Source organism: Myodes glareolus, chromosome 4 (genome assembly GCF_982192425.1).
Source record: "Myodes glareolus chromosome 4, mMyoGla1.1, whole genome shotgun sequence".
Lineage (NCBI taxonomy): Eukaryota > Metazoa > Chordata > Mammalia > Rodentia > Cricetidae > Myodes > Myodes glareolus.
The window spans coordinates 15,650,314-15,677,916 of NC_142029.1; the positions used below are offsets into that span (position 1 = coordinate 15,650,314).

General features: G+C 46.4%; 1 protein-coding gene across 1 annotated transcript; it reads right to left on the minus strand.

Annotated features, from left to right (window-relative positions):
• Window positions 1-525: 525 nt before the first annotated feature.
• Window positions 526-27,379, minus strand: Traip (TRAF interacting protein). Its single transcript, XM_085688835.2, has 15 exons — window positions 27,160-27,379; window positions 18,731-18,788; window positions 18,148-18,231; window positions 15,852-15,891; window positions 15,179-15,306; window positions 13,579-13,673; window positions 13,026-13,139; window positions 12,120-12,207; window positions 11,479-11,568; window positions 10,976-11,064; window positions 4,477-4,629; window positions 2,217-2,265; window positions 1,402-1,551; window positions 1,263-1,313; window positions 526-1,066 (listed from the first exon to the last, which is right to left on the minus strand). The coding sequence occupies exons 1-15, from the start codon at window positions 27,255-27,257 to the stop codon at window positions 944-946; spliced, it is 1,410 nt and encodes a 469-aa protein (XP_085544961.1). The 5' UTR covers window positions 27,258-27,379; the 3' UTR covers window positions 526-943.
• Between the last annotated feature and the right edge of the window lie 224 nt (window positions 27,380-27,603).

The following is a 27,603-nucleotide window of genomic DNA, read 5'->3' on the forward strand; positions in this document are numbered from 1 at the left end:
AGTCACCCAGGTGAGTGGCCAGTAAGGGAAATTCTCCAGGAGAAAGTGTCCTGAAGCTAAGACCTAAAAGCTAACTAACAGCTTGGTCGCTGGTTGTCTGATGTGCTTGCTGAGTTCCCTGAATGGATGTGAACTCACTCGGTTCACCCACTCTAGACTACAGGGACGCCAACCTTGCTAGTCTTCCTGCGCCCTGTGAGAAAGCCATGCAGGGGAAGAAAACTACCAGGTCTGAGTCTCGGTGGCACTCCCACTTTAGAAACTCACACTGAGGGGTTGGAGAGATGGCTCAGTGGTTAAGAGCACTGACTGCTCTTTCAGAGGACCTAGGTTCAATTCCCAGCACCCACATGGCAGCTCACAACTGTCTGAAAATGCAGTTCCACAAGATCTGACACCTTCACACCAGTGCACATAAAATAAAGTTAAAGAAATCATTTAAAAAATTTTTAAAAAATAAAAATAAATAAAAAAAGAAACTTACACTGATTTTCTGAAGTCTTGGTACAGATTTATACACCCAGAGCCAGGAAGAAAAGATGCCTTTTTATTTCCCATGGAAACCTTCCCCCATTACTTCCCTAACATCCTCTAATTCACACAGTGAGCTGGAGGCAGACAGAAGTTCAGGCTAGCCTGCTTAGGAATCCTCCAGCACTTTCATCCATACAGAGGCAAACGTGATCCTGGTCTATAAAAACAGGAGTCCAGCCATATCTGGTTGTAGCCATACGCAAAAACCTGCAAAACGAAGCAGACCCTGCTGACTGGAACTGTAACCCCCAGAGGTAAAATCCAGTGCGGTGCAGGGCAAAGCGAGCACAGGAAGTGCAGATTCTGCGCTCTCTCTTGCACTGTCCAGGAAGAGGAGCCATCTCCCCAAACACTCCTGGGTTGACAAAGGTCTTGGCCCACTAATTGGAGACATGACTCTGGTCACTGCTCACTGCCACAGGAAGGTATCCAGCTTGGGCTGGGAGGAAGAATTCCCAGTCTTTATTCTCACTTTCTGTTTACTCCTGGCCTTGGGCTTAACCTGCAATGGTCGGATAATGGCTGTGTCTGTCTGGAAGCAATGTCAAGGAAGAAGCTTGGAGAGGAGACTGGAATGCAGGGCAGAAAAAACAGATACACTGAGCAAGGCGCAGCTCTGCCCATCTTAGGCTGCAGGCACTGGCAGTGGGGACCCTGGGGATACAGGTCAGGGCACAGTGTATATCTCTTAGCTCTCAGTTCAGGCCATGGTCATAGAAAAAGGATACAGGCTGAATGAATTTTGTTCGTCCTCCAAGTCCATCGAAGCCTATTCTTACCTAGGGCAGAAGGAAGGCATAAGTGATCAGGAAAATGGGAGCTGACTGCCTTGCTCCACACAGGAGACCAGGTACCTGTGACACTCACCACATCTGTGCTGCAACGGGAAGCTGCTGTGGTCCTGTTGGGCTGTTTCTGACCGAGGACAGCATTCCGGATGAAGAGAGGGAAGGCACCAGCCAGTTCCTCGTCTGGCTCTCCTACACAGCGCTGGCCACCCAGTGAGAGCTGGGGTTCCTGTTGGGTAATGCCAGAGTCAGACTTGTTAAGTTAGACAGCAGCAAAGGACATGGGGTAGTGATAGTGACAGAGATCTGGTTATTAGGATATTTGACCAGGTGGTGGTGGTGCACACATTTAATCCCAGCACTAAGGAGGCAGAGGCAGGCAGATCTCTGAGTTCAAGGCCAGCCTGGCCAACAGAGTGAGTTCCAGGACAGCCAGAGCTATACAGAGAAACCCTATCTCAAAAAACCCAAACCCAAAATAAATAAATAAATAAATAAATAAACAAAATAACAGATCAGGATGTCTGATGCCTCAGACAGGAGGCAGAGAATAATGAATTAGGATTACAAAGATGGCTCTGATGAGTATTAGTCCTGAGCCAGGGGAGGGAACCTGAACATAGTTTGGACCCTCAGAAATAAGAGTTTCTCTTTTTCTTTGTTTTTCTTTTCTTTTCTTTATTTGTTTTATATTGTTTGAGATGGTCTCACTATAGCCCAGGATGCCTCAGAACTCACTATACAATCCAGGCAGGCCTCAAACTCAAGGTGATTCCTGAATGCTGGAGTACAGGCATGAACCTCCATGCCCAGTTCAGAAGTAAGGTTTTCATGGCAGTCTGGCAAAGGCTGGATGGGATTGCATGTATGTTTTCAAGGAAGCCCGGGCCTTACCTGCCTGGAGACTTTAGGTATCTTCTTGAGGACATCCTGCATGGGGGAGCTACAAGAGTGAGAGAAAGGAAAGAGACAAGTAAGCAAGAAGAGGGCCAGACTTGGCACAAAGCCTTTAGAGGAGCCACTGTGTGGCATGGCTGCTGTCATGAATGCTTTGGACAAGGTACCTCAGTGGTTTCTCACCCGAGTGCCAATCTGTGAAGTGCTGAAAAGGCCATGCCCTATCTGTGGTTTCATTTCAACCTTCTCCAAGTTCTTGGGCTCTCACCATGTACTAGTCTCTACCCAGTGCTAGGAGCCCAGACAACTTACAATGCACAGGAGGACATGCATTCACATTCATACCCTTTAAAAAAAAAAAAAAAAGACAGGATTTCTCTGTAGCTTTGAGGCCTGTTCTGGAGCTTACTCTGTAGACCAGACTGGCTTCAAACTCACAGAGATCTGCTTGCCTCTGCTTCCCAAGTGCTGGAATTAAAGGCACACATTCACACCCTCAAAGGCAGAAGCTATCAAATGAGCTCAGGCCTCATCCAGTCTGTTGGGGTCTGGAGGCACCAACTCTAGAAAACCCACAGTAGTCAGCCTCCCAGTGCGACTTGGCAAGGCAGCCTGCAGAGCGCTCCCAGAGCCTCTATAGAACCTTCGCAGGAAGAGCCTGTGGCAGAAGAGAACACAAGCTAGGTTGTGGCTTTCTATTTTTAGTGTCAGAACCAGACACCATTTCTATTCAATTTCTGGGACCTTAACAGCTAGATACTCCCCCTGGTACTTTTCCAGCTGAGAGAGGATGGTATCCTAAGGTTAGCCTGGTGGCTTCTCAAGCCATAAGCAAAGTAGGAGCAGAGCCTGCTGATTCTGGGTTCCTCTGCTTGTTTCCCTAACCTGTAGGCAGCCCACATGATGACCATAAGAAGATTCCTCACAGTTACAAGTCTGGCTCTGGTGAGGCTAAGCCAAGTTAGGGGTGTTCTATGTTCCCTCACTCCTATGTGTCTGCAATCATTGTTTCTTTTCTCTTGATTCCTTCTTTCCTTCTTTGCAAAACTGGGATTGAATCCAGGGCCTTTCACATGGGAGGCAAACACGACCACTGAGCTATATCCCCAACCTGTACTTCATTTTTGACAGCTGAGGAGGAAGCAATGCAAAGTAAGCCAGGAAAGCTCTCGGGTGCAGTCTGCACGACTTAGGCTTCTCACTGGTATCATGTCTGGTCCTCTGCTACACGGGTGGTAAGCCCAGCTGGCTTGCCCTCTTGTTCTCTTTCACGGCATTGCCTAACGTAAAAATTTCTTTCTCTTATATTCAAAGTTTTGTATTAGATTTCCTTAGGACTGGAGAAATGGCTCAGCAGATAAAATTGCTTGCCACCACCTGTCAACCCGACTTTGGTTCTTAGTCCCCTCATAGTGCAAGGAAAGAAACAACGCCCACAAATTGTCTTCTGATCTCCATATGTATTCCCCACACATACACAAAATAATTAAATAAACGTAATTTAAAAAAAATATAAAAAGAATTCCCTAACTGGAGTAGCACAAACCCATGTATATGAAGCAGTCGACTTCACAGTGGCACACAGGTGTGCCTGGCCAAGGAGATGGCTTGCCCCTCCTAGTTCCCCTGCACATCTATAGCAAGCTCCACCTGTCTCTTTACAGCTCCTTATGTCTGCCAACATGGGATATTTCCCTGGATGGTAGGGTCTTGGGGATCTATGGTTTGACATGGTTCTGTATTAAGCATGAACCTCAGCCGGGCGGTGGTAGCACACGCCTTTAATCCCAGCACTCGAGAAGCAGAGGCAGGAGGATCTCTGTGAGTTCACAGCCAGTTTGGTCTACAGAGCAAGTTCCAGGACAGCCAAGGTTACACTGAGAAACCCTGTCTCAAAAACAAATAAACAAAAAGCACGAATACTAGCAAAAATTCAGAGTCCTGTGCTCAGGACTCCAGTGGGCAAGCATTCAAAGGATTGGGATACCTACCCCACCACCAGTCCAGACTTGCCCTGCTGGGACTCGAGAATTCTAAGTCCCATGCCAACATCGTCTTGAGGATGACTAGAATGAACGAAACAAGCAGGAGGACTGTACACAGTGAGTGCTTGGGCCAAGGAGGAAGAGAAGAGGTGGCTCAAACCAAAGCTGCAATCTACTGAGCAGACTCACTGACCACTCAGGGCTCTCAGGGCACGACCTACAGATGGTTTACCTCTGTCAGGTTCTGGGCACTGCCGGGGAATAACACTCACCGTGCCCTCTCCAGGCAGGGTTTCTTAGGGTGGTGCTGGGAGCTGGAGGTCTGGCTTGGAGGGGTATCGACATCGAAGGTAGCGTTGAAGTCGATCTCATCACCGAAGGACGGCCGGTGGAGCTTCGGGTTCAGCATCTCCACAGGGGCTGGGCTGAAGGGAGAGATGATCTTGTTAGTTGGAACTGCAGTGACAACTCAGAGAGAGCACAACTCCTCAAGTATGAAAGACAACTCAACTTGGCCCAGTGAGATGGCTCAGCTGGTAAAAACTATTGTTTCCAAGCCTGAAGCCCTAAGTTCAATCCTCAGAACCCACATGGTGGAAGGAGAAAAATGAATCCCTCCAGTTGTCTTCTGATACCACATGCACGCTATGGTACACACACACCTAAACATATCCATGCACACACATGCACATATGCGCGCACACACACAACAACAACAACAACAGCAAAACATTAAAAAGAAGAAACAGAAGAGAAGAGAGACAGCTCAGCTCCAAGGGTTCCTAAAGCCCATCCCTGCTTCAGCCTTTGCAGTCACGTGACCATTGGTGGGGCCCAAGCCTGATGACCTGAGTTTGACCTCCAGGACCCACATGGTGGAAGAACTGACTCTCACAAGTTACCTTCTGACCTCTCCATGCATGCCATGCAAAACATGTACACACTTACATATAATGAAAAAATTTAACCAAAAGAAAGAAAGGACTGTTTCCCTTTGATTGACATCCTCCTTTCTCAGAATTCAGTGTAAGAAGCCATTTAGATGTTGGGTGGTGGAGGGACATGCCCTTAATCCCAGCACTCAGGAAGCAGAAGCAGGTGGATCTCTGTGAGTTCAAGGCCAGCATGGTCTACAAAGCAAGTTCCAGGACAGCCAGAGCTGTTACTCAGAGAAACCCTGTCCCCACTGACTATAGATGTGAGGCTTTTGCCTCTTATCACAGCAAACAGTATGCTAGTGGTCTGGTACTTCAGGAGTCGACAATGATGAAGACACTAGACAGTGTTCTCAAGAGTAACTTTAGTAACATGGAAAAATACCATATGGTCAACTTAAAAAGCAATATAAAAGCTGAATGTAATACCACACACCTATGATCCCAGTAAAGAAGATCATGAGTTCAAAGCCTGCATGAGCTGCATAAGTTTGAGGCTAGCCAGTCTAAGCTATATATTGAGACTGTCTAAAAGAGAAAAAAATATATAAAAATATATGCACGTAAAAGCCAGGCACTATGGCGCACACCTCTAATCCCAGTCCTTAGGAGGCAGAGGCATGTGGATCTCTGTGGGTTTAAGGCCAGCCGGGTCAACATAGTGAATTCCAGGATAGTCAGGACTACACAGAGTCCTTGTCGCAAAAAATAAAACAAAACAATATATATGCATGTACAATTGCATGATTTGGGATATCCCATCCTCCATACGCCTCCTGCAGAAAAAAGACTTGAAGGAAACACACCATGTGTCCAACTCCCTCTGCAATTAAACCCATAATTTTCAAATTCTCCACTTTTCTACTTTTGTAATGAGAGGATGGTTCTCACTCTTTCAGAAAACTGCAGCCAAGTAAATTTTTCTAGCCTTGCCAGACAACCCTGGCAGTACCTTCCAGCTTCCAAGGTCTGAGGAGAACTGTAAGGAATGGCAGGGACAGATCTAAGGACATTATCCCCAGGGACTTCCCTTGGTTGCTACATGTCAGCCCTGTGCACGCCGAGGTGTGCAGACCAGAGGAAAGGGAGCTACCTACAAATCTGGCTGGATAAGCATTCTGGGAAGCCCAAATTTCTTCCTCCGTTCATCAGCACCATTCTCTAATTGCTTACCAACTCCAGCAAGTTTAGGCTAAGGAAGAAAAGGCAAACTTGAGAGACAGGCTCAGCCTGGCACTACCATCCCCCAGGTCTTACCAGTGGTACCCACGGTACACGCTCAACTTTTGCTCAAGTCAAGCTGGTCTTTTCATGCACTATCTACCACGCTAAACCCAAGGCTCAGGAGGCTCACACTGTCTCTCTCATTCCAACATGAAGCTCATAAGGACATATTTTCTTGTTCTCTCAGACTGCTCCAACCTTTTCTGGTATTTTTCTTCCTTTGCAAATAGAAGTCTGGTTCCCTTTCTGACAGGGGTTCACTTTCTTTCATCCCTAACTTGTATCTCTCCCCGACACAGGGAGGGAGAGCCTAGTCTCTGTGGAAAGCTTAGGACTCCTTTGCTATAGTGAAGGCCTGGTTTGAGGCACTTTGAGTGATTCTATTACCTCTGAGACACTCACCTATGTCCAACTTACACAGCTCCATGACAGAGGCCTCAGGAAAGGAGGCAAGAGATTCAAAGCCCTCCTGTCTAAGCCAGGGCCAAAGCCCTAGGCAGATGTGTTACTGTGTGGCACAGAGGCTGTCAACACCTCCTCCATGAACTCATAGCTCCTATCAGTCCTGCAAATGAAGGTCCCACTAGCCCAGAATTTAGAAGCCCTTAGGGCCCATGAGCAACACCTCCTCTATGGCCTCTTTTTCTCTGATCAGCACTGGTGGACAAAGGACTGTTCTGCAGCCTTGCTAAACTCCTGAGGCAAAAAAAGAGCAAGGTCCCTCGGAGCTGCCCCTGCCTTCCTTCAGGTTCTCCTCAGACCTGACAAGGCCAGGTCTGGCAAGGTTAAAGACAGGGTTACCTCCTGAAGCTGCCTAAAATAACAAGCAGGGCCGGGGACATGGTTAAGTTGGTATAGTGCCAGCCTACCATGAATGAGGCCCTGGGCTCAATCCCAGTCTACATAAACCAGATGTGGTAGTGCAAGTCTATATCCCTAGCACTTAGGATGTAGAGCCAAGAAGATAAGGAGTTCAAGGTCATACTCAGCTACTTAGTGCATTGGAGACCAGCCTGGTCTACATGAGGCTCTGTTTCAAAAATATAAAATAATAAAATAAGGGCTGGAGAGATGGCCCAGAGGTTAAGAGCACTGTCTGCTCTTTCAGAGGTCCTGAGCAGTTCACAATCTGAAGCCCTCTTCTGGTGTGCAGACACACATGCAAAGCACCTATATAAATAATAAGTAAATCTTTAAAACATGATGACAGAAGCAAAGGGAAACCCCACCATGACAAATGAAGTGGGCATCATCAATAACACCCAGAGTCTTCCACAAAGTCCCGAGAGAGAGAGCATGGCTAGGGGAATGTGTGCCTGACGTAGGAGCCAGACTTCACTGGTGGAAGCTACAAGGCATTGGGCAGGTCTGAAAACTGAGGCACAGTTCAAGAAATCAGTAGCAGATAATGGGATGAAAATAAGATATGGACCAGGCCCTCAGAGCTATCTTCCGGAAACATTTCCAACAGTTTCTACTGCTCCTGGGGTAAAATCTGCACCTGCAAGGCTGACTTGTGAAGGCTGGCAGCGATCTGGCCCACCTGCTACCCGCCTCTCTCCTCTAATCCCACTTTAGCAACGCCTCAGGGACTTTGAACTCGCCACCTTCTCTGCCTGGATTTCTCCTCCTTCACATTTAAATGGTTGTTTCATGAATGTGTCTGTACATTTCATACAGACTAGGAAAGTTTAAAATTCTTCCCAAGCTGGAGAGATGGCTCAGCAGTTAAGAGCACTGACTGCTTCTTCCTAGAAGTCCCGAGTTCAATTCTCAGCACCCACATAGTGACTCACAACCATCTGTAATGAGATCTGGTGCTCTCTTCTGGCCTGCAGGGACATATGCAGGCAGAATACTGTATACATAATAAGTAAATCTTTAAAAAAAAAAATTCTTCCCAGCAACAAGTCAGTTCTTAAGGGAGAGAGACAGAGGCACTTGTAGTTCTAAGAGTTACGCCATCAGAGCATAAAGAAACCAGAAAGGCTGCTCCCAAGGAGCCAAGAGCTGTTTTTGAGATCTTAAAGCCCTAGAAGAGAGAACCTGGAATTCAGGATAAACTAGTTATAGCCAAGTTCTAAGGGCTAAAGCTAAATGCAACAGTATTATTACCCAAGTTTTCATACCTAGAAAATATGGTGAAAAAGGGGAGTTCAGTCATCCTGGATACAACTGGGCAGCCCAGCCTGGCTTTGGACACACAGGTTTGGCTAAATCATCTAACCTCCCAGCTAATTATTCTACTAAAACAAGGCTCAAGAGGATGGAGAGGAGCTGGGCAGTGGTGGTGCACGCCTTAATCCCAGCACTCGGGAGGCAGACAGGTGAATCTCTGTGAGTTCGAGGCTAGCCTGGTCTGCAGAGCAAGTTCCAAGACATGCTGTGAAGCTACAGAGAGAAACCCTGTCTCAAAAAATAATTAAAAAGAGGGGGAGAGAGAGAGAGACAGAGAATGGGGAGCTGGCATGCAGCAGGCACACTTATTATAGGAATATAGGGCACAGAGAAACCTGGGTAGTAAAGAAAATTAGTAAAAGCTAAGTCCCTAGGAACCAGAGGTAGTCCATGTGCTTGTGTTTTTCTCACTATAAATGACAGGCACAGAAGACAACTGTGTGGGGGAACCTGAGGTTCATGGACTAGAAGTTAGAGGGAGCACCATCAGGAGACTGTGGATATTCTTTTTTTTTTTTTTAAAGATTTATTTATTTATTATCTACACATTGTTCAGCCTCCACATATGCCTGCAGGCCAGAAGAGGGCACCAGATCTCATTACAGATGGTTGTGAGCCACTATGTGGTTGTTGGGAATTGAACTCAGGACCTCTGGAAGAGCAGTCAGTGCTCTTAACCTCTGAGCCATCTCTCCAGCCCCCAAATGTGGATATTCTAACAAATGATTTTGTATCGCCAGTCTTGAGGCAGCTTGGGCTCTAAAGTTTTTTCTACAGTGGATGGTTTCTGAGACTGTCATTCCCCCAAGGGTGCATACTATACCTGTTTAAGCTCTTGACAAGCCCCTCATGTTACATGGGACATCAGAGAAGGACTAGCCAATGGCTGGGTGAGGTGGGAGAAAGAATCAGGAACAGCGCCTACTGGGTTGTCAAAATCAACCCGATAGTGGATCATAGCAGATCAGGCATCTATCATATTCCCACAGCTCTCAGTCCACCTTAAACTGGAGCAGGCAGGTAAGTTTGGCTCCAGAGAGATGCTGAGGACAATAATACCTAATGAGGAGGCTCAGAGGATAGGGGTGCTTGCTGCACAAGTCTGGCAACTTGAGTTAGATCCGTCAACCCATGGAAAGGTAGAAGGAGAACCTGACTCCACAGAGTTGTGCTCTGACCTCCACATCCAGTGTTACATGCACAACCACATGTACATATATACTGCAAAGTGGTCGAAGAAGACATTCAGTGTAGGCCTGTGACTCCACATGCAAGCTCGCATGCACGCGCTCGCACACACATACACATATACTCTCTCTCTCTCTCTCTCTCTCTCTCCCCCCCCCAAGACCCCGGGGCTTATGCACATGCACATACACATACAACACCCCCCCCAACACACACACACACACACACACACACACACACACACACACCACACTTCAAGTGCTATCTGGTAGAGGAGGCTGGCTAGGACAAGAGAGCCTTTAGTGAGGAAATAGCTGGGGCACAGGCAGAAGCGGGAAGAAGTGTTCTCTTACGGCTGTGACACTGCCGGACTCTAAGAAACCAAAGTCTAAATCAGCTCCACGAATGTCCCAAGATCCAGTATTCAGGCTCTGAGATGCGGAGTCAGGGGCACAGTGCCTAGGAACAAAGTGGAGTGCTGGAAGGCACTGAATGTATGGATTTCACCGGCAAGAAGAGGGGCATGTTGATTTGTCAAAAGATATTGAAAAACTCTGGATCCTTGACAGTGATTTTTAATTTGGCTCCCCTGCTGGGGTCCTCTAGTGGGAAGAAGACAGCCTTGAGGATGTTCCTAGCTAGCCCGGTTCTGTGAAAAACTCAGGAAGATTAACTTGTTCCTGGTAGGGACACCAATCCCTGGGTCTTTTGGCTCCCTCTGCTGGCCACCTTAAAGAACACAGTCCTGAACCAGAGGAGGTAATTTTATATTCATTCATTCACTCACTCACTCACTCATTTTGGTTTTTCGAGAGAGGGTTTCTCTGTAGTTTTGGAGCCTGTCCTGGAACTCATTCTGCAGACTAGACTGGCCTGGAACTCACAGATTTGCCTGCCTCTGCCTCCTGAGTGCTGGGATTAAAGGTTGTGTGCCACCAAGGTGCAGCCAAGAGGGGGTTGACAGTGAGTGCTTTCAGGTTTGTTTCAGGAAAGGGGGCAGGCAGATGCATGTGGTGATAAACTCCAGGATATACCAAGATTGCCAGGCTCCTTCCCCATCTGCAGACTACTCAAAGGCCTTCTCTGACCTTTCCTTATCAGATCCCAAATTTTCTCAAAGCTGGTGGCTGGCTTTCTGGCCAGAAAGTTCACAAATACCACCTATCCCACCAAAGCCATGCATAAAGGCTCTCTCAGCTTAGGATCCTTGTATCGCCCCAGAAGGCTAACAAACCTCTCTACAAACCTCTCCAAAACCAGGCGACTGACGGTCTCACTGGTCACTGGAGGCAGGTTCAAGGTTCCCTGTAGCATCGTTAGCTTCTTTCTTAGGCTCTGGAGGAAATAGAGAAGAACGTGAGAGAAAGGCTGAGGTGCCTAGGACAACACCTGTGGGAAGGGTCCTGGGAACAGAGCAAGGACTGAATGCCCAACACCAGCCTTCAGAGCTCCTACTTGGTAAAGTTCTTGCTCTGGAGATGAGGAACTTTGGAGGTAGGGTCTCAGTAGATCATAAAGGAAGATCCACGGTGCTATTGTATTAGCCCTCTGCTGAGAAGCCACAGGCTGTAGGCCTGATGAGGGCCAGGCACATATCCTGATTCACCTCCTTGACCCAGGAGGATAAAAAGAGCCCAGAACCACCACCCCTGACTGCTATACAGATTCCCAGGCAGAAACAGTCCAGAGCTACTCTTGGAGGCACATAAACAACCCCGTGTCCCGTTCTCACGAGGCCAGGAGTCTCACCGCGATCTCCTTGTCAGCATTCTGTAAATCCTTCTGGGTTGACCTCAGTTCTAACTTGGCCTGATCCAGCTCAGTGTAGACAGTCTTCAGCTATAACAAATGACAAGTTGGTGGGGCCACATGTCCTGTCCTCTACCTTCTGCCACCCAGTGTATGGTCAGGGTACTCTAAAAGAAACTACGTGGCATGAGGGAAACCCCAGACCCTTGGGGGCAGGTTCAACTAGGTATATACACATTGGGCTGCCTGGGAGCAAGGTTCTCTCTCTACACATTGCAGCCTACAGAAGTTAAAAGCAGCTGGCCCAAGAACCCTCACATTTGGAATAGGGTAAAAGACAGGCCTCTGAAGCTGTCACACTTGAAGACTTTGCTCTCCAAGCCAGCTAAAAATGTACCTAGGGACCAAGAAGAGCAAGAGGTAGCATAAACGTGTGGTAGGGGCATATCTCCATGAATTGGCCCCCCGAGGACACAAGCTACAGTAGCAGAGACAATGAACAGTAAAAACTAGTAATTAATGTCTATAGGCCACCTCCACTAGCCCACTGGAGTTGGGCTGGATGGCCTAGCTCAGGAGACCCAGGTGAACACGACAACGAAGAGCCGTATCTCCTTTCCCTGTTGTCCCCAGTCAGTTACCTTGCTCCTAGAGGAGGCCAGGTCCTTCTTCAACTTGTCAGCCAGCTCTCCTGAGGCCCTCCGTGCTTCTTTCAGATTCTCATACTCTCTGCAAAGTGGCCATGAGGAAAGATAACAAAACAGCAAGCACACCCTGACGCCACAGCACCACCTAACAAAGGCCTCTCTCAGAGCCTTAGTCCTTCTTAGTCTCCTCTCTCCTGGTGGCCCCTGGCAGGTCTGCAAAGATTTTACTGAGGTCAGGAAACAAAAACTGTCCTCTCTTGTCCTGCAGGAACTGTGATTAGAGAGAATATGCAAGGAGCTCCGGCCTCACTAGGGGGCTCCCTACACCCCAAATGGAGGCATTTGGATTCTCTGTGCCTGTCAGTCAAATGGCTCCTTTCTCCCAACTTCACATCACCATAATGAAGAATATGGGCAATTTCTTATCAAAGCCACACAGGGTCAGGAACAGTGCTGATGGGAAACAGACTTTAGATACCGAGAGGGCTCACAGCTGGGAGCTGCATGAGTTCCACACTCTGAACTGGGCAGTGGTGGCGCACGCCTTTAATCCCAGCACTCAGGAGGCAGAGGCAGGTGATCTCTATGAGTTCAAGGTCAGCCTGGTCTACAAGAGCTAGCTCCAGGAAGGCTCTAAAGCTACAGAGAAATCCTGTCTCAAACAAAACAAAACAGAAACACTTAGAATCCACACTCTGTTCTCCTAGCAATTCTAAGGTAAGTCTCTATCTCCATGCAAAAAAGTGGAAATCAGAGAGCCCTCCAAAGCAGCCTCAGAGCTAGAGTTCACCCTACGACAATATGGTTCTAGAAATTGCTCCTTCACACCATTTGCTTTACAGAAGATGGCAGCAGAGATACAAATCTGGGGAATCATAGCTAGTTCCTGGCCTTACATACTTCTTGAGGGACACGCAGTACACAGCCAGCTGCTCCACCGCTGACTGTCCCACACCCATGTCTCGGATCATCTCCTCCACCTCAGACCGCTGGCTCTGGAGTAGGAGCTCAATTCTGAAAAACATTCCCGGCCCACGGCATTTGAAATCTGGAGGCTGATGGTTAGTCTGCCTCCCTTTGCTGCCGTTGCTATGGCAACAGCCTGGGCTGCTAGGATGCTTTAGCAGGTGGGTGTGCCCAAGGAAAGGTTCCACAGCAGAGCTGAGCTAAGCTCCAGGGATGTTGCTGAGGAAAAGAGGTGCTAACAGAGGACTTCAAGGGCAGGGCCTTCATGTGGAGAGGTCCCTGCGGGGAGCATGGCAGGCACAGGCAACTGTTGGCCGCAGCACAAGAGTACCCATAAGAAGGAAAGGGGCCATAGAGGATAAGAGAGGAAACCTGTGTCCACAGGCTCCTGCACATCTGAGTCAAAGGTGACCAAACCCCATTTCCAGCTGCAGTTCTAAGAACACACCCCTTTCCCAGGGGCCCCCAGTGAAAGCACAGTACTCACTGCTCCATGGTTTTCATCTTGCTCTTGAGTCGGCGGGCCTCCTCCCGAGCTTGCTTGGTCTCATCCTGCTGCTGCTCAAGGAACTTCATCTGTTTCTGAAGAGCAAGCACACCCATGCATCTTCTTGGTGCTTCTTGGAACCACAGTCAATGAGAGCTATGCAGACCATCTTTTGTTTGGTTGGTTTTTGACAGGGTTTCACACATCCCAGGCTGCCTATGAACTCACTATGTAGCCAAGGATGACCATGAACCCCTGATCTTTTGCCTCTACTTCTCAAGTCCTGGGATTACAGCAGCGTGCACCTCCAGACCTGGCTATCTTTTGAAAATGTTGATAAACATGTGTCTCCAAATCATAAGATATAAAACCCATAAGGGCTCCTCATGCTGACCTCTTCTATGTTTTCTATGTGTGTGACTGAGAAGTGCTGGGAACTCCCTCATGCCAACCTGTGTGTGTGTGTCTGTGCGTGTGTGTGTCTGTGAAGAGCTGGGAACCCAACCCAGGCTTTGCACTATAGATCTCACTTGGCCTATGCTTTTGTTCCTAAGAGACTTCAGGGCAGCTGTATCTTCACCTCTGGAGATGTGCCTTGCTATAGGCACAGTTCAGTGGCGCAGGCCTACTGTGGGCTACCAATATTCTATGGTCTGGGTCTCATGGTACATACTTGCTATAATATAGCTGAAGAAGCCAAGAGCACAAACTCATCTCTCATCTAGACACAAGGACAAGAAGCGCCAGGACAGGAGAGCCAAGTCAGGGACTGCTCTCAGTGGAAGATACTCCATCTCTGGCCTGGGAATGTTCTGTGACCTGGTGCAAGTTTGTTCCCTCCCGCCGGGCAGGACATGTGACGCAGGAACAGAAAATGAATATCCTAGGGCCTTGTCTGCTCATGAGGATGGCTCCTATCCCTTTCAAATGGCACCCAGCAAGGGCTGCTCCTGCCTACAAGACTAGAATATCAATCGTGAGTTCAGATCAATCGCCTCATGGCCCTTGGAGAGCAGGAAGCTCATGAACCCAGGCTGATACAAAATTCATCTGGGCCTAGGTCGGCTTGCTCTGCGGCTTTGATCTGCTCGGTCAGCTCTGCACAGCGGACTTCAAAGGCCTTTGCTCCTCCCTAGGATGCTGTTTGATCTGGCTCCAGAGAGCAGCCCCGCCAAGGACTAGAGTCCTAACGGAAGATTCTTCAGACTGGCCTCATCAGTGGAGTAGGAGCCACTTTTAGAAACATGGCCCAGCCTACTCAGGTCTCCGTTGAGCAGGCCCTCTGTGAAGTGCTGGCAAGGCCTTGTTACCTGGTACAAAATCCACAAGCACAGCCAACATAGCCCCTTTTCTTATGAGCTTGATAGGTATGGTATGGAAGGGGCTTGGGAAGAAGAGATTTGCCTTCACCTTACCATTGTCTAAACAAAGGTATATTTTGAGGCAGAACTATTCGATCTGACTAGAGCTGTGAGCCCAGGCTAGGCATGGTGGTGCACACCTTTAATCTCTGCACTTGGGGAGGCAGGAACAGGTAGATCACTGTGTATTCCAAGCACAGGACTGTGGCTATACCTCCCCACTGACCCTGAGGACTTACTTTAAGAGTGGAACACAGCATCTCTGTCTTGTCTAAGGCGTTCTGCAGGGACTCCACAGTGGCATTGCGTTCTTCCAATGTGTCCCGTAGAGTGTCAATAATGGCCTGGCTGTCCCGTTTCTCCCTCTCTGGAGCAAGGGCAGAGAGAAGCAAGGCAAAGGCCCATCCATGCATGACAACCTTGACCCTTGAATTTAAGCAACTTATCCCTGAGCCAGGTAAGAACAAGGTAAGGTCTGAAAGTCAGGTGGCCTGCTTTTCTCTCCGCTATGCACCAAGAAAACTAAGCTAGAGCTTTCACCTAAGAGACAAGCTCTCCTTTTCCCTGCATGAACTATTTGGGTAGATCTCACTGTTCCTCACTCCTGTAGCTCTACTAAATTCATCATTACAGAACTCAAGCAAATCCCTGTTGAACTCAGCATCTAAAGCCCTGAAGATACAAACTCATCAGGGGTGGGACCCTGCCAAATCCAGTCCTAGGCAAGAAGTTTGAAACAGTGAAAAGAGGCTGCCTTGGCCCAGGTAGACAGCTTCAGCTGCCTTCTGCTCTTTGGCTGGTTATAAGGGCTAGCAAGACAAAGGAGGAAGAACACCTGGCTTTCCCCTTAGGTCCTCTCTCCAATACCCGAGTCATGGGCTTCCCAGGGCCTCTTGTCGCTTGTTAATTTACCTTTCTGGGAAAGCTGGGCTCGAATACTGTCCAGTTCATTCTGCAAGACAATACACACAATAAATGACAGGAACAACTAGCCTCCATATGGGATCCCATATGGGCCCCCATAAGGCTGTGCAGAGCCCCAGGATCAATGAAGACTGTTGGTCCAGGAAAGGACCCAATACACAATACACTTCAAGGCCAAGTCATCAGAGAGATGCACATTGTTTTATGTTTATGATTTCTTTGTTTGTTTTGAGACAGTCTCACTAGGTAGCTCAGGCTGTCCTAGAACTCATTATGTACACCAAGCTGGCCTTGAACTCACAGAAATCCACATGCCTCTGCCTCCCAAGTGCTGGGATTTAAGGCATATGGGACATTTTTAAAAAAGATTTATTTACTTTTGGGCTGAAGAGGTGGCTTAGAGGTTAAGAGCACTGGCTGCTCTTCTAGAGACCTGAGTTCAATTCCCTGCATCACATGGTGGCTCACAACCATATATTAATGAGATCTGATGCTCTCTTTTAGCATATGGACAGACACAGCACTCATATACATAAGATATATAAATCTTTTTAAAAAGACTATTTTTATTGTATGTGTATCAGTGTATCAGTATTGCCTGCATTTATGTCAGGGCATCATGTATTCGCATTGCCTGCTGGGGCCAGAAGACAGTGTCAGATTCCCATGTGGGTGCTGGGAACCAAACTCTGTCATTTGTAAGAACAGTCAGTACCTATAAATCCTGAGCCATCTCTCCAGCTCTTTTCTGAGCCTCTTAGAAAGGTAGGTGAGATATACAAAGTGAATCCCACAGGAAATGAAGCTTGGCTGCTGGCTGGCTGGTCAAGAGCAGAGGCTTCCAGGGCTCCTGGCCCAGCAGTAGCCTCCCTCAGCCTCCAGAACATTCGCTGCACTCACGAGGAACACAGAACAGAGACGGCCACCTCACTCTGAACCATCACCAGTTCTCTCCATCGTGGGCTTTGTCTGTTTTGTGTACCTCCCTCTAAGGTCCAGGCTGACTCTGAGAAGCTGGGGTAGAATTACATCCAGCTCCCATTTGGGAGTCTGGAGAACTCAATGCCTCTGGGAACAAGAGATGCCTATAGCCACAGTCAGGAGAGCAAGGACTTTTACAGCACACTTCCAGGCATACTTTCCTCCAGACTACCCTTGAAATGTTATCAGAAGACCCAGGATTTCACATGACCAGTGGTAAGCCCCCGACTACCAGTTCAGGGCTCTGGGGGTAGGAGCTCCTGCATTGGGCGGCATAGACCACACAACTGGGAACAGAAATGGCAGATCTGCCTGCAAACAAACACTGGCTGCTGCAGAGCTCCCCATCTCTCCAAGGTCCTTCCACACCTCAACAGGACACCTTCCAAGTCCTGGCTCCAAACTATTCAAGATGCTGCCTCCCTGTCTCATAAATTTGGCTTTGAAAGCTGAAAAGACTCGAAGCTGTCTTTGTTGTCTTCATCACAGGGAAGACACCTCTTAAAACTGGGAGCAGTTACCATGACGATGAACAGGCTGGCTCCAAACACAAAAGCTCGACCATTAGAAGCAAGGAGGTTCCAAGGACATCACAACACCCAGGGACTAAGGTCAAATGAGTTGTAATCTGACAGATTCCCAGCAAATTAACCCTTAGCATTCAGCAAGCACTTGGAAACCCCAACCCAATTTTCCTCACAACATCCGGCCAATCTAGCTCCCTCACACAAAACAAGGAAATCTTCGATTTGGAGGGAGACAGGAGAAGATAGAAGGCAACCTGATTACCCCCTCATAGTCAGGCTTTCCACCTGGGCTAGAAATCTTGATTTCAGGGGCTTTGCTCCCTGTAGCTGGGCTTGGAAAGGCTCAGGCGTCTGCCTTTATACCACGTTCTCCAGGGAACTTTGAGGCACAGGCTGGTTAAGGAATGGTGGATTTACACATCTTCCCTGACTAGTGAGAATGGAAGAATTTCGTAACGTGTCACTAACTGTTCAGCACAAAAGCGTGCAGGGCAGGAAGGCTCGAAGTCCTCTAAGTCCTTCATAAGGCAAGGGGCCTTCAGAGAGACGTGCGATCCTTCAGTCCAAATTGCCCTGACTGTCCAAAGGGAGTTCTCACAGTCGTGGCCCTCTCCCCTTACAGTACATGTCTCTGATGACGGTCTCCAAGCCGCCTGCTCTCACCCTGACAGCTCTGCCAAGTCTTTGTTCCACAGGCCCAGCGTCATCTACACTCTAGACACCTTCTCTAGTGGAAGTTAAGAGTGAACTCTTAGAGTGAGATAAATCCTGGGTACCTTTAAGAATTCTGCATCCAAGACACTCTCCTCTTCCTGGGCAAGGTCAAAGAAAAGTTTATTGATAATAGCCTTTTTGCCGACCTGGATGGGAAAACAAGACAGAGAACAACAGTAGAGTGAGGTCAAAGGTGAGGAGGAAAGATTAAACGTGGCTTTGGCTGCCGGCCACGTGTGCCAGGTCTGCTCTCACGCCTAACTTTTCAGCACATATCTTTTTGAGTGAGAAGACCTCTTCATTTCTACACGTACCCAGAGTGAGGACTGCTGGTCTACTGGTGGCTGAAGTCATGTCACTGCAGACAACACTTATGAGTGCTTAAAAGATTCTTCAACTTTATGCACGGGAACATTTGTTAAACACTGAAGGAGGCCAAATGCACACAAGAGAAGCACAACTGAGAAGGTTACACCGTGGGTGTAAGCAAGCCTCAGAGTGACTCGCGGGCATCTGTGAGGACCAACTGGCCTCAAGCCAAGGGGGCCAAAAAGGTCAGAATATTTCTTTTTCAGAGATGTTTTCCCCATCCCTGTTTTCTGGAAAGAAGGTCTGTAGCTGAGACCCACACTCCATCATCCTTACCTGGATTCTACACTGTGGGCAGGTCCGACTTGGTGCTGTCTCAAACCACTGGATTAGGCTACAATGAAAACAATAAAAGATAAGTAATCCTCGCATGGCTGGGAATACAGGTCACATGGCCACTGCTGTTAGCGTCTCTCTGCCCCAACACCTGCCTGACTGCAATGGGAGGACTCTCCGTAAGGGCTGCACAGTGCTCAACTGGCTGTGGTTTGAGGTTTGGAGGCTTGGTCAAAGGCTATTCTTTGCAAGCTGGGCTGCAGAGTGTAGGTGACAGACAAAACTCAGAGTCTCTCAGGAGGCGGAACTTCTGTTAGGAAATTCTGTTACTTTAAGTTAGAACTCTAAGGGCTACACAGCCCAGATTTACATAATTTACCAGTATGGTCCAGCAAAACTCAGGTCTTAAATATTAACTGAAACAGTCTCCTGCAGGTGTGGTGGTACCAACCTGTAATCCTAGCACTAGGCAGGAGAATTATACAGAGAGAAAGAAAGAGAAAAAAAGAGAGAAAGAGAGAGAGAAAGAGACTGGGGCAGACTTCTTCACCCCAGGAATGAGAGACAAACAAACTCCTCTTTGAAAAGTGGTACCATTTCCTACGGCCAATTCTTTCCTATAAATAGATTTTAAAAACTACAAATATATTCAAAGGCCACGTACAACACAAAATTAAGGCTAACAAGGCAAAGTAGAATAGTTAACTAAGAAGCATATTATCAATGAATCATTAAAATATAATGAAGAGAAGTTAGACACGTGCACAAAAGCATATTCTGTATGATCTCATCTGTATAAAAGAAAAATCAGCAAAGTGGTAGCGTTAGGAGTGTGTGGGCGCTGACAGGATAACCAGAAGAGCACGTGAGATTTCTAACGCAGATAATATCCTCTTTGTTCTGCAGAGCTGGAGAGCTAACCTAGATCCTTACTCACGCAGGACTGAGCTGCCCTCCCACTTCTACACCATGCTTCTAGACCCGAATTCTGTCTGCACAGATGTGCTGGAGTTGTGACGACCCTACAAGCTAAGTACTTTTACCATGTGTACTTTTCTCTAGTTACTTCTGCAGTACTTCAATAAAATAAAGGAACCTAGACATGTTCATGCCTGTAATCCCAGAATTTGGGGGACTGAGACTACAGGATTGCCATGAATTTAAAGCCAGTCTGGGGCACATGGTGAGTTTCACACTATCTCAAAAATAAGTAGCCAGGTGCAGGAATGAACACCTTCAATTCTAGTACCTGGGAGGCAGAGGCAGGCAGACTTCTGAGTTTGAAGCCAGCCTGGTCTAACAAATTGAACTCTGAGGCAACTAAGGCTATGTAATGAGGCTCTACCTCAAAGGAACAAAACAAAGAAGCCAGGTATGGTGGCACACACGGTATCTTAGATGCTTGAAAAGCAAGGAAGGGCCTTCCAATGGTGAGATCTTAACTCAAACCATAAGCAAACAAACAAGCCAGTATTTGGGAAGCAAAGGCAGGAAGATCAGAAGTTCACAGTCATTCTCACCTATATAGTAAACTTAAGGCCAGCCTTGCTACAAGAGTCCCACCAACAAAACCAACCAACCAAGTTAAAAAGCTAAGGGCAGAGATATAGTTCAGTGATAGGGCATTTGTCTACCATGTAGGAAATCCTGGGTTTGAGGATGGCAAACAAGACAACAGAACTTAAAAAAATGAAAAATTATAGATATGATAAAAGACATAGAAGGTACTCAGAAAATCTGGCACATGTATGTATGAAAGCTCCAGAAAGACAATGGTAGGTGGAATAATGCCACCTACCTCCAAAAAAGACTAACCTGACCCCTACTGTGAACATACAATCTTAGACAGCAACAAGAATTTTGCAGAAGTCACTAAACTAAGAATCTTGAGATGAGGATTTTTGGTTTTTGCCCCAATGTTAAGGATTGAACCCAATCGCTCCCACATTCCGGCTTGAGGTCTGCTGTGCTGCACTTCCTAGTCCTGAGATGAGGAGCATCAAAAGCCTGGCAGAAAGAATTCTGAAGCATGCTCTAATTAGTATGAACGAACCTCTAAGACACTAAGTTAGCTTAAATAAACCTATCACAAAAGACAAACTGTACTTGGAGAAATCAAGCTCATTGAGACAGAAAGGAGAACGACAGTCACCAGGCCTCAGGGCAGAGACAGCGGGGAGTACCACTGAAGCCAATCTGGGAAGACAAAACCATTTTAAAACCATGGTGACAGTGGCACAAAATGTGAATGCTTAACATCACTGAATTACATAACCTCCAAATTCTTCTGCTGTAGCCCAGGCTGGTCTTCCTATCTCAGCCTCCTGAGTGCTGGGATGAGAGCTAGTCACTACTCCAGCTTGAGGTTTCTTTTGTTGGTTTTGTGTGTGTGTCTGTTTAAGTGTGTGTGCGTGTGACCTGAAATGGAGCCTCTGGCCTCGTGCAAGCTAGGCAAGCACTTTACCACTGAACCAGTCCTAAAATCATTAAGATAGTAATTTTTATGATGGACATATTTTGCCACAACTGAAAAACAAATACAAAAAAAACCCAAAAATCAATATGCAGTACTTATGAGGATATCTATCATGAAAAGGGAAGGATTACGAGTATAGCTATCTGGGATAGTACTTGTGCAAGGCCCTGGGTTTGAATTCTAGTAACACACACACACACACACACACACACACACAAACACTTTAGACAAGTTTTCACTATGAAGCTCAGGTTGGCTACATTGTGTGTGTGTGTGTGTGTGAGAGAGAGAGAGAGAGAGAGAGAGAGAGAGAGATTTAGCTCAGAGATAGAGCATGGGGTTAGTATATAGCAGGCTATGTGTTCAATGTCTAGCACTAAAAATAATAAAATGGTGTCTGAAATCAGCTTGTGCAACAGAGAGATGCAAGAGAGAAATAGAGAGATGGAGAGAGACAAAGACAGACAGAGAGAAGAGAAGCAGACAGTTGTGGAAGATAGTATGCCAGGTCCCAAAAATCCTAAATATAGAATCTCCATATATGCCCAGTCTCTCGGCTCCAAGTATATGCTCTAAAGAACTGAAACAGAGACCCAGACAGGTACCTGTAGCGCAGTTCACAGGAGCACTACTCACAGCAGGCAGAACCTGGAAGTGTTTGTCTATCAGCAAATGAATGTCAACAAATACGGCATTTTCAGACACACAATTAAATATTGGCCACAACAAAAGTAAAATTCTGGTGCATGCTATAAGATGGATGAATGTTAGAATTATTATGCTAAGTGAAGTACATCAGACTCAAAAGGGTAAAGAATTAAGTCTCCTCCTATATGGGATCTCTAGAGTAGGCACCTCAGGGGCAGAAAGTGCAGGAGAGGGGTTCAGGGCCTACGAGAGGACACGGAGAGTTATCATGTGATAGATGCTGAAGGTTATACAACATTGTAAATGAACTTAATGTCACCAAATCAGCACCTAAAAATGGTTACAATAGTGTCAGGTATGGTGGTACACAACTTTAATTTCTGCACTCAGGTGGATCTTTGTGTTCAAGGTCAGCCTGATCTACATAGTGAGATCTTGCCTCAAAAAAAAAGTTAAAAAAATTTTAAGCTAAAATAGTTAATTTTATATAATATACAATATAATAATAATAATAGAACCATATTATATATGCCATATATATAGCTACATAATATAATAGTAGTATTTAAAAAAACAAGGACTTGGAGCTGGAGTGTGAAGCACTGGCTGCTCTTCCAGAGGACCTAGGTTTGATTCCCAGCACCTACATGGAGGTTCACAACCGTCTGTAACTCCATTCCAGGATATCTGATACCTTCTTCTGAATCTACAGATACCAGATATGTTCATGGTGCACAGACATACCTGCAGGGAAAACACCCACATACTTAAAATAGAACAACAACAATAACAACAAAAAAAAGCTAAGGATGTATGTCAGTGGTAGAACACCTATTAGTTCTCAAGTGACTCCCAGCAACACACACACACACACACACACTACCAGTGGCCTTTTGGAGAATCTGCTCTGGAGGCAAAAAAAAAAAAAAAAAAAAAATCCAGGAACGCAGCAAGGGCTAGACTCTTCTATCTGAGAGGTAAATAAGGAAACACACACTTTCTAATGGTAACTTTCTCTTTTACTTCATCTTAAAAACCCCTTTATAAAAATCTGTCTCCACACAGCTACATCTCTTTACATACAGCTACATAACACTTCTCTCTCCATCACAGGTCTCTCCTACTTCTCCCTACATTTCTCCTGCTTCTTCTCACAGCCAAAACCTCTGGACAAATATGAACTGCATTCTCAGGGTCACACAGCAAGCACTTCTTGAATAAACAATAAGAAACAGCCATACTGATCACACAGTTTTTCTCTCAGGCTAGGGGTCACACTGACTGGCCAGTGAGTAACACTTGACCCTGCACGTAGCTCTAAGTGGTCAAAGTTCCCAGACAGAAAGTGACATTGAAATTCAGGACTTAAACAGTAAGTAGTTAGTTGGCTGAACCTTGAGGTTGGGAGTACGTGCAGAAAGTTCATTGCTGAGCCACTTATGTCTATTAAAGTTGCTTCATGCCTGACCTCGAATCAGCAATAAACACCTGGGAAATATATTTGTCTCTAAGGGCAACTAGATATTCATCTCCAGGGGCAACCAGTTTGCTTTGAATTTGTTCTGAAGTCTAAAATTAGCTGTCTTTGTGACTGAGAATACTATTACTTTCTTATCTCAGTCTAAGTAATGAAAAATATCCTTATGAATCATTTCTATTCACCAGAATTATACAGTTATGCAGAAATCATCTTCCTGACCACCCACAATTATATGTGTGCCCAGTAGATGTAATATTTTCACAAGACAAGCACACAAGCAGTGGGAAAATATCCATGGCTGTTATTAGTAGCACGTGAGAAAAATTACAGAGACCCCTCCAGCCTTGCCAAGTGGGGCTGCCATCAGAGAGTCACTCATCTGGTAGACCAGACTGTTGAATACTAGTTGTCACCTGCTGTATACTCCCATGGCCTCCAGCAATACACACAAAGAGAGATGGTAGGTAGGTGGGGGACTGGAGATGTAGCTCAGTGATAGAGTATTTACTTAGCATGAGCAAGGCCCTTAGTTCAAATTATAGCTACAGAAAACAATTAAGTTAGAAGGTGGCAGAGGCAGGAGACAGGAGCTATTCTGAGCATTAAAATAAATGACATAAGGTCCATAATTCAAAGCTAAGATGAATAAACACAAGAAACTACTTTTCCTTCCTGGCTGATTGTGAACTGGACCTAGTATACTTGCTCTAGAATACTGGAAGAAAAACAGTAACTTTGCAGTGGAAAACTTGGACAATACTAACTTAACCAAAGACTCTAAGTTAAGGTCCCCAAAGATGAGGTATATTGATATAATTGCACACCCTCAGCAAGATGCCAGGAGAAGGGCACCTCACACTGTGGTAGTCTCCCCTAAATCCAAGTCAAATTATAAGAAAATGTGACAAGGGGGGCTGGAAGGATGGCTCAGTGATTAAGAGCACCAACTGCTCTTCCAGAGGACTGGAGCTCAATTCCCAACATCCACATGGCAGCTTACAACTGTCTGCAACCTCAGTTTTAATGGACCTACACCCTCACAAGGATATACATGTGGGCAAAAACACCAATGCTCATAAAATCAATCAATCAATTAATTAATTAATTAAAGAGAAAAGAAGACATTATAAACTCAAATTAAGAGACAGTCTACAAAATAACCGACCTGGACTCTTCAAAAGTGTCAAGACCATTAAAAACAAATAAAACAACAATATCTACAAAAACACCAAATCTGACACAGACCAGAATTGATTAAAAAGATATATGAACTGCATTCAGCCTGGTAACTTAGCCTGACTCCTGGAATAAACTTAAGAGCATTAGTGAAGGAAAAACACCAGTAAAACTCAAACTCCGTAGTATCAGAGTATTGCACCAGGGTTAACTTCTTAGCTTAGAGAATTGCACAAACATTTTGTAAAAATGTGAATACTGGAGAACTTGTGCAAAGGGCATATAATAACTCTTTGTATCATCATTTAAACTTATCAATAGATGAAAACTATTCAAAAAAAACCCCATTAATCGGAAGGCAAAGGCAAGCACATCCTTTGAGTTTAAGGCCAGCCAGAGCTACATAGTGTGACCCTGTCTCAAAAAAAGGAAAGATTTATTCAAAATACATGGGGCAGGGAGGGCTTGGAATAATGCTCCATGAATAGAGTACTTGCCCGGCATGCACAAAGACCTGAAGTCAATCCCTAGCACCAAACATGGATGGTATACACGTGTAATTCCAACACTTGGGTTAGGAATTCAGGGTCATCCATGGTTACACAGTAAGTTCAAGGCCAGACTAGGGTACATAAGACGACATACATCAATGGAAGCCACAAGTAGTGACACTCACTTGCAATTCTAGCACTCAGGAGGCTGAGGCAGAAGGACTGCCACGAATCCCAGGCTAGCCTGGGCTGGATACCAAGTACCAGACAAGTCAATGCTACATAGCAAGACCCTGTTTCAAAAACGAAACAAGCAAGCAAAAACCAGATGCAAGGCCTTGGGATACAGACTGGTGGTAGAACACTTGTCTTCTGTGCACAAGGCATGGATGGGGGCGGGCACCCACCTGCCATCTGAGCTCTAGGGCACAGAAGAAACAGAACTGGAAATTCAGGTTAGCCTAAGCTGCACACAGCAAGACTTATTTGTTTTAAAAAGGCTGGAGAGATGGCTCAGTGGTTGAGAGTCCGCATTGGTATTGCTCTTTCAGCTGTCCTGAGTTCAGTTTCCAACACCCACATCAGGTAATTTACAACTGTGTATTTCCAGCCTCACTGGGATCAGATGCCTCTGGCCTCTACGGGCACCTGCACTTGGTGTGCACACAGCTACACAGACAGGCACATGAACATGTAATTTAAAATTAAAATTAAAATAAAAAAAATAGCTGGATATGATGGTGCACGCCTTTAATCCCAGCACTTGGGAGGCAGAGGCAGGTCTATGAGTTTGAAGCTACTGTGGTCTATAAAGTTCCAGGACAGCAAGGGATACACAGAGAAACCTGTCTTGAAAAACCAAAACAAACAAACAAAAAACCCAAAGACAAACAAACAACAAAAACAAAACTACAAAAAATCAAAATAAAAAATACTGAATATGATAAATTTAATCTAAATATCAGTAATTGTGTCTTTTTTTTTTTTTTGTGACAGGGTTACTCTGTGTAACATCTCTGGCTGTCCTGGAACTCATTTTGTAGACCAGGCTGGCTGCAAACTCAGATCTGCCTGCCTCTGCTTCCTGAGTGCTGGGATTACAGGTGTGTGCCACCACTGCCTGGAGTAACTGTGTTATTTTAAAATGGACTAACAGGTCCAGTTAAATGCAAAGATTATTAAATCAGATTTTCAAAGTCAAATATGCTTTCAAAAGACAAACCTCAATCGCAAATACACAGGAGAGTTCCAGGTTAAAGGTTAGGGAGCGTAGGTAATGGAAAGTACTTTTAGTGGTAGGACTGACTCCTAACTATACAATGACTCTTTGAGCATGGGGCTCAGACCACGCAATACTGGATTATGGGTTTTTGATTTTGTCTTTTGACACAAGGTCTCAGAAAGTCCAGGTTCTACCTCACTGTGTAATTGAGACTACCCTTGACCTCCTGATCTTCCTGCCTCCCCACCTTCTACTCTCCTCCCCTCCCTTTCCTGGGATATGCAACACTTTCGATTTTAACACTGGTCTTAAAGCTTTGGAAGGGGATACCCAGCAGTGTTCAGGATACTGTCCTTTCCCATCATCCCAAAGGACCATACTTTTCCTTATTTTCTCTTTTGTTGGGAACTTTGAACCAGCCTGTTCACAGTTGCAAAGGGACCCTTTCCCCACTCACAAGATAGCTGAGCATCAGGACCCCTTAACAGGAAGGCACTTCCTTGCCTTTCCAAGTTAAGCCGGATTTACTTAACGGAGTGGTGAATACACTAGGGTATCTGGGCAATGAGCTGGATAGAAACAATCCAAACCCTCAAGCAAATCACACAGACCCTTAAGGGTTGACAGACGTCTACCTGGTTGTTTGTTGAGCTTCAAAGAAATAAAAGGGCTCGTTAATGCGGAAAAGCTCATTTCATCTCCCCTCAGACTAATAGTTTTAAAGCCACATTTCTTTGCACAATAAAGAGGCACCTAACTCTTTTCACCGTACCCCGGGCAGCTTCCACCTGGTTCACTTCGGCCCAGGCCGGAAAGCTTCCGTGAGGCTTCCCTAATGTCACCACCTGTCTGAGTTCGGAGGCTGGCCTGCCTCTAGACCCGATACCCCATAGCCTCTAGGACACGCGCCGGGGACCCTACACCGCTGTTACTCACCATTGCATGTGGAAAGTGTGGCCACAGTGGATGGCAGCCACGTCGCGGGAGTGATCGAAGAAGTCGGAGCAGATAGTGCACAGAGCGCGGATAGGCATAATGGTTCGACTCAAGTTAACAGGACAGTTCGGGAAACTGCAACAGATTCAGCTTGGTGGCCGCACCGCCGCGGCTCCACTTCCTTCAAATTTCGCTCCACCGCCCGACTTCCGGTGCTGAACCGGAAGTCATGACAACAAACCATAGCTGATTACTTCGCTCTGATTGGACAAACTTCAGGGCGGGGAGGAGCGCTGGATCAGCAGGAATAAGAGGCCCGCCAACCGTGCAGAATCCTGGGACTTAGCGCGGCCGCTCTTTGGGATTTCCTTGGAATGGATCCCCATTTCTGCTAGTAGTGATGGAATGGGACGGAAAACAGTGACGCTGCAGGTTGATCCCTAT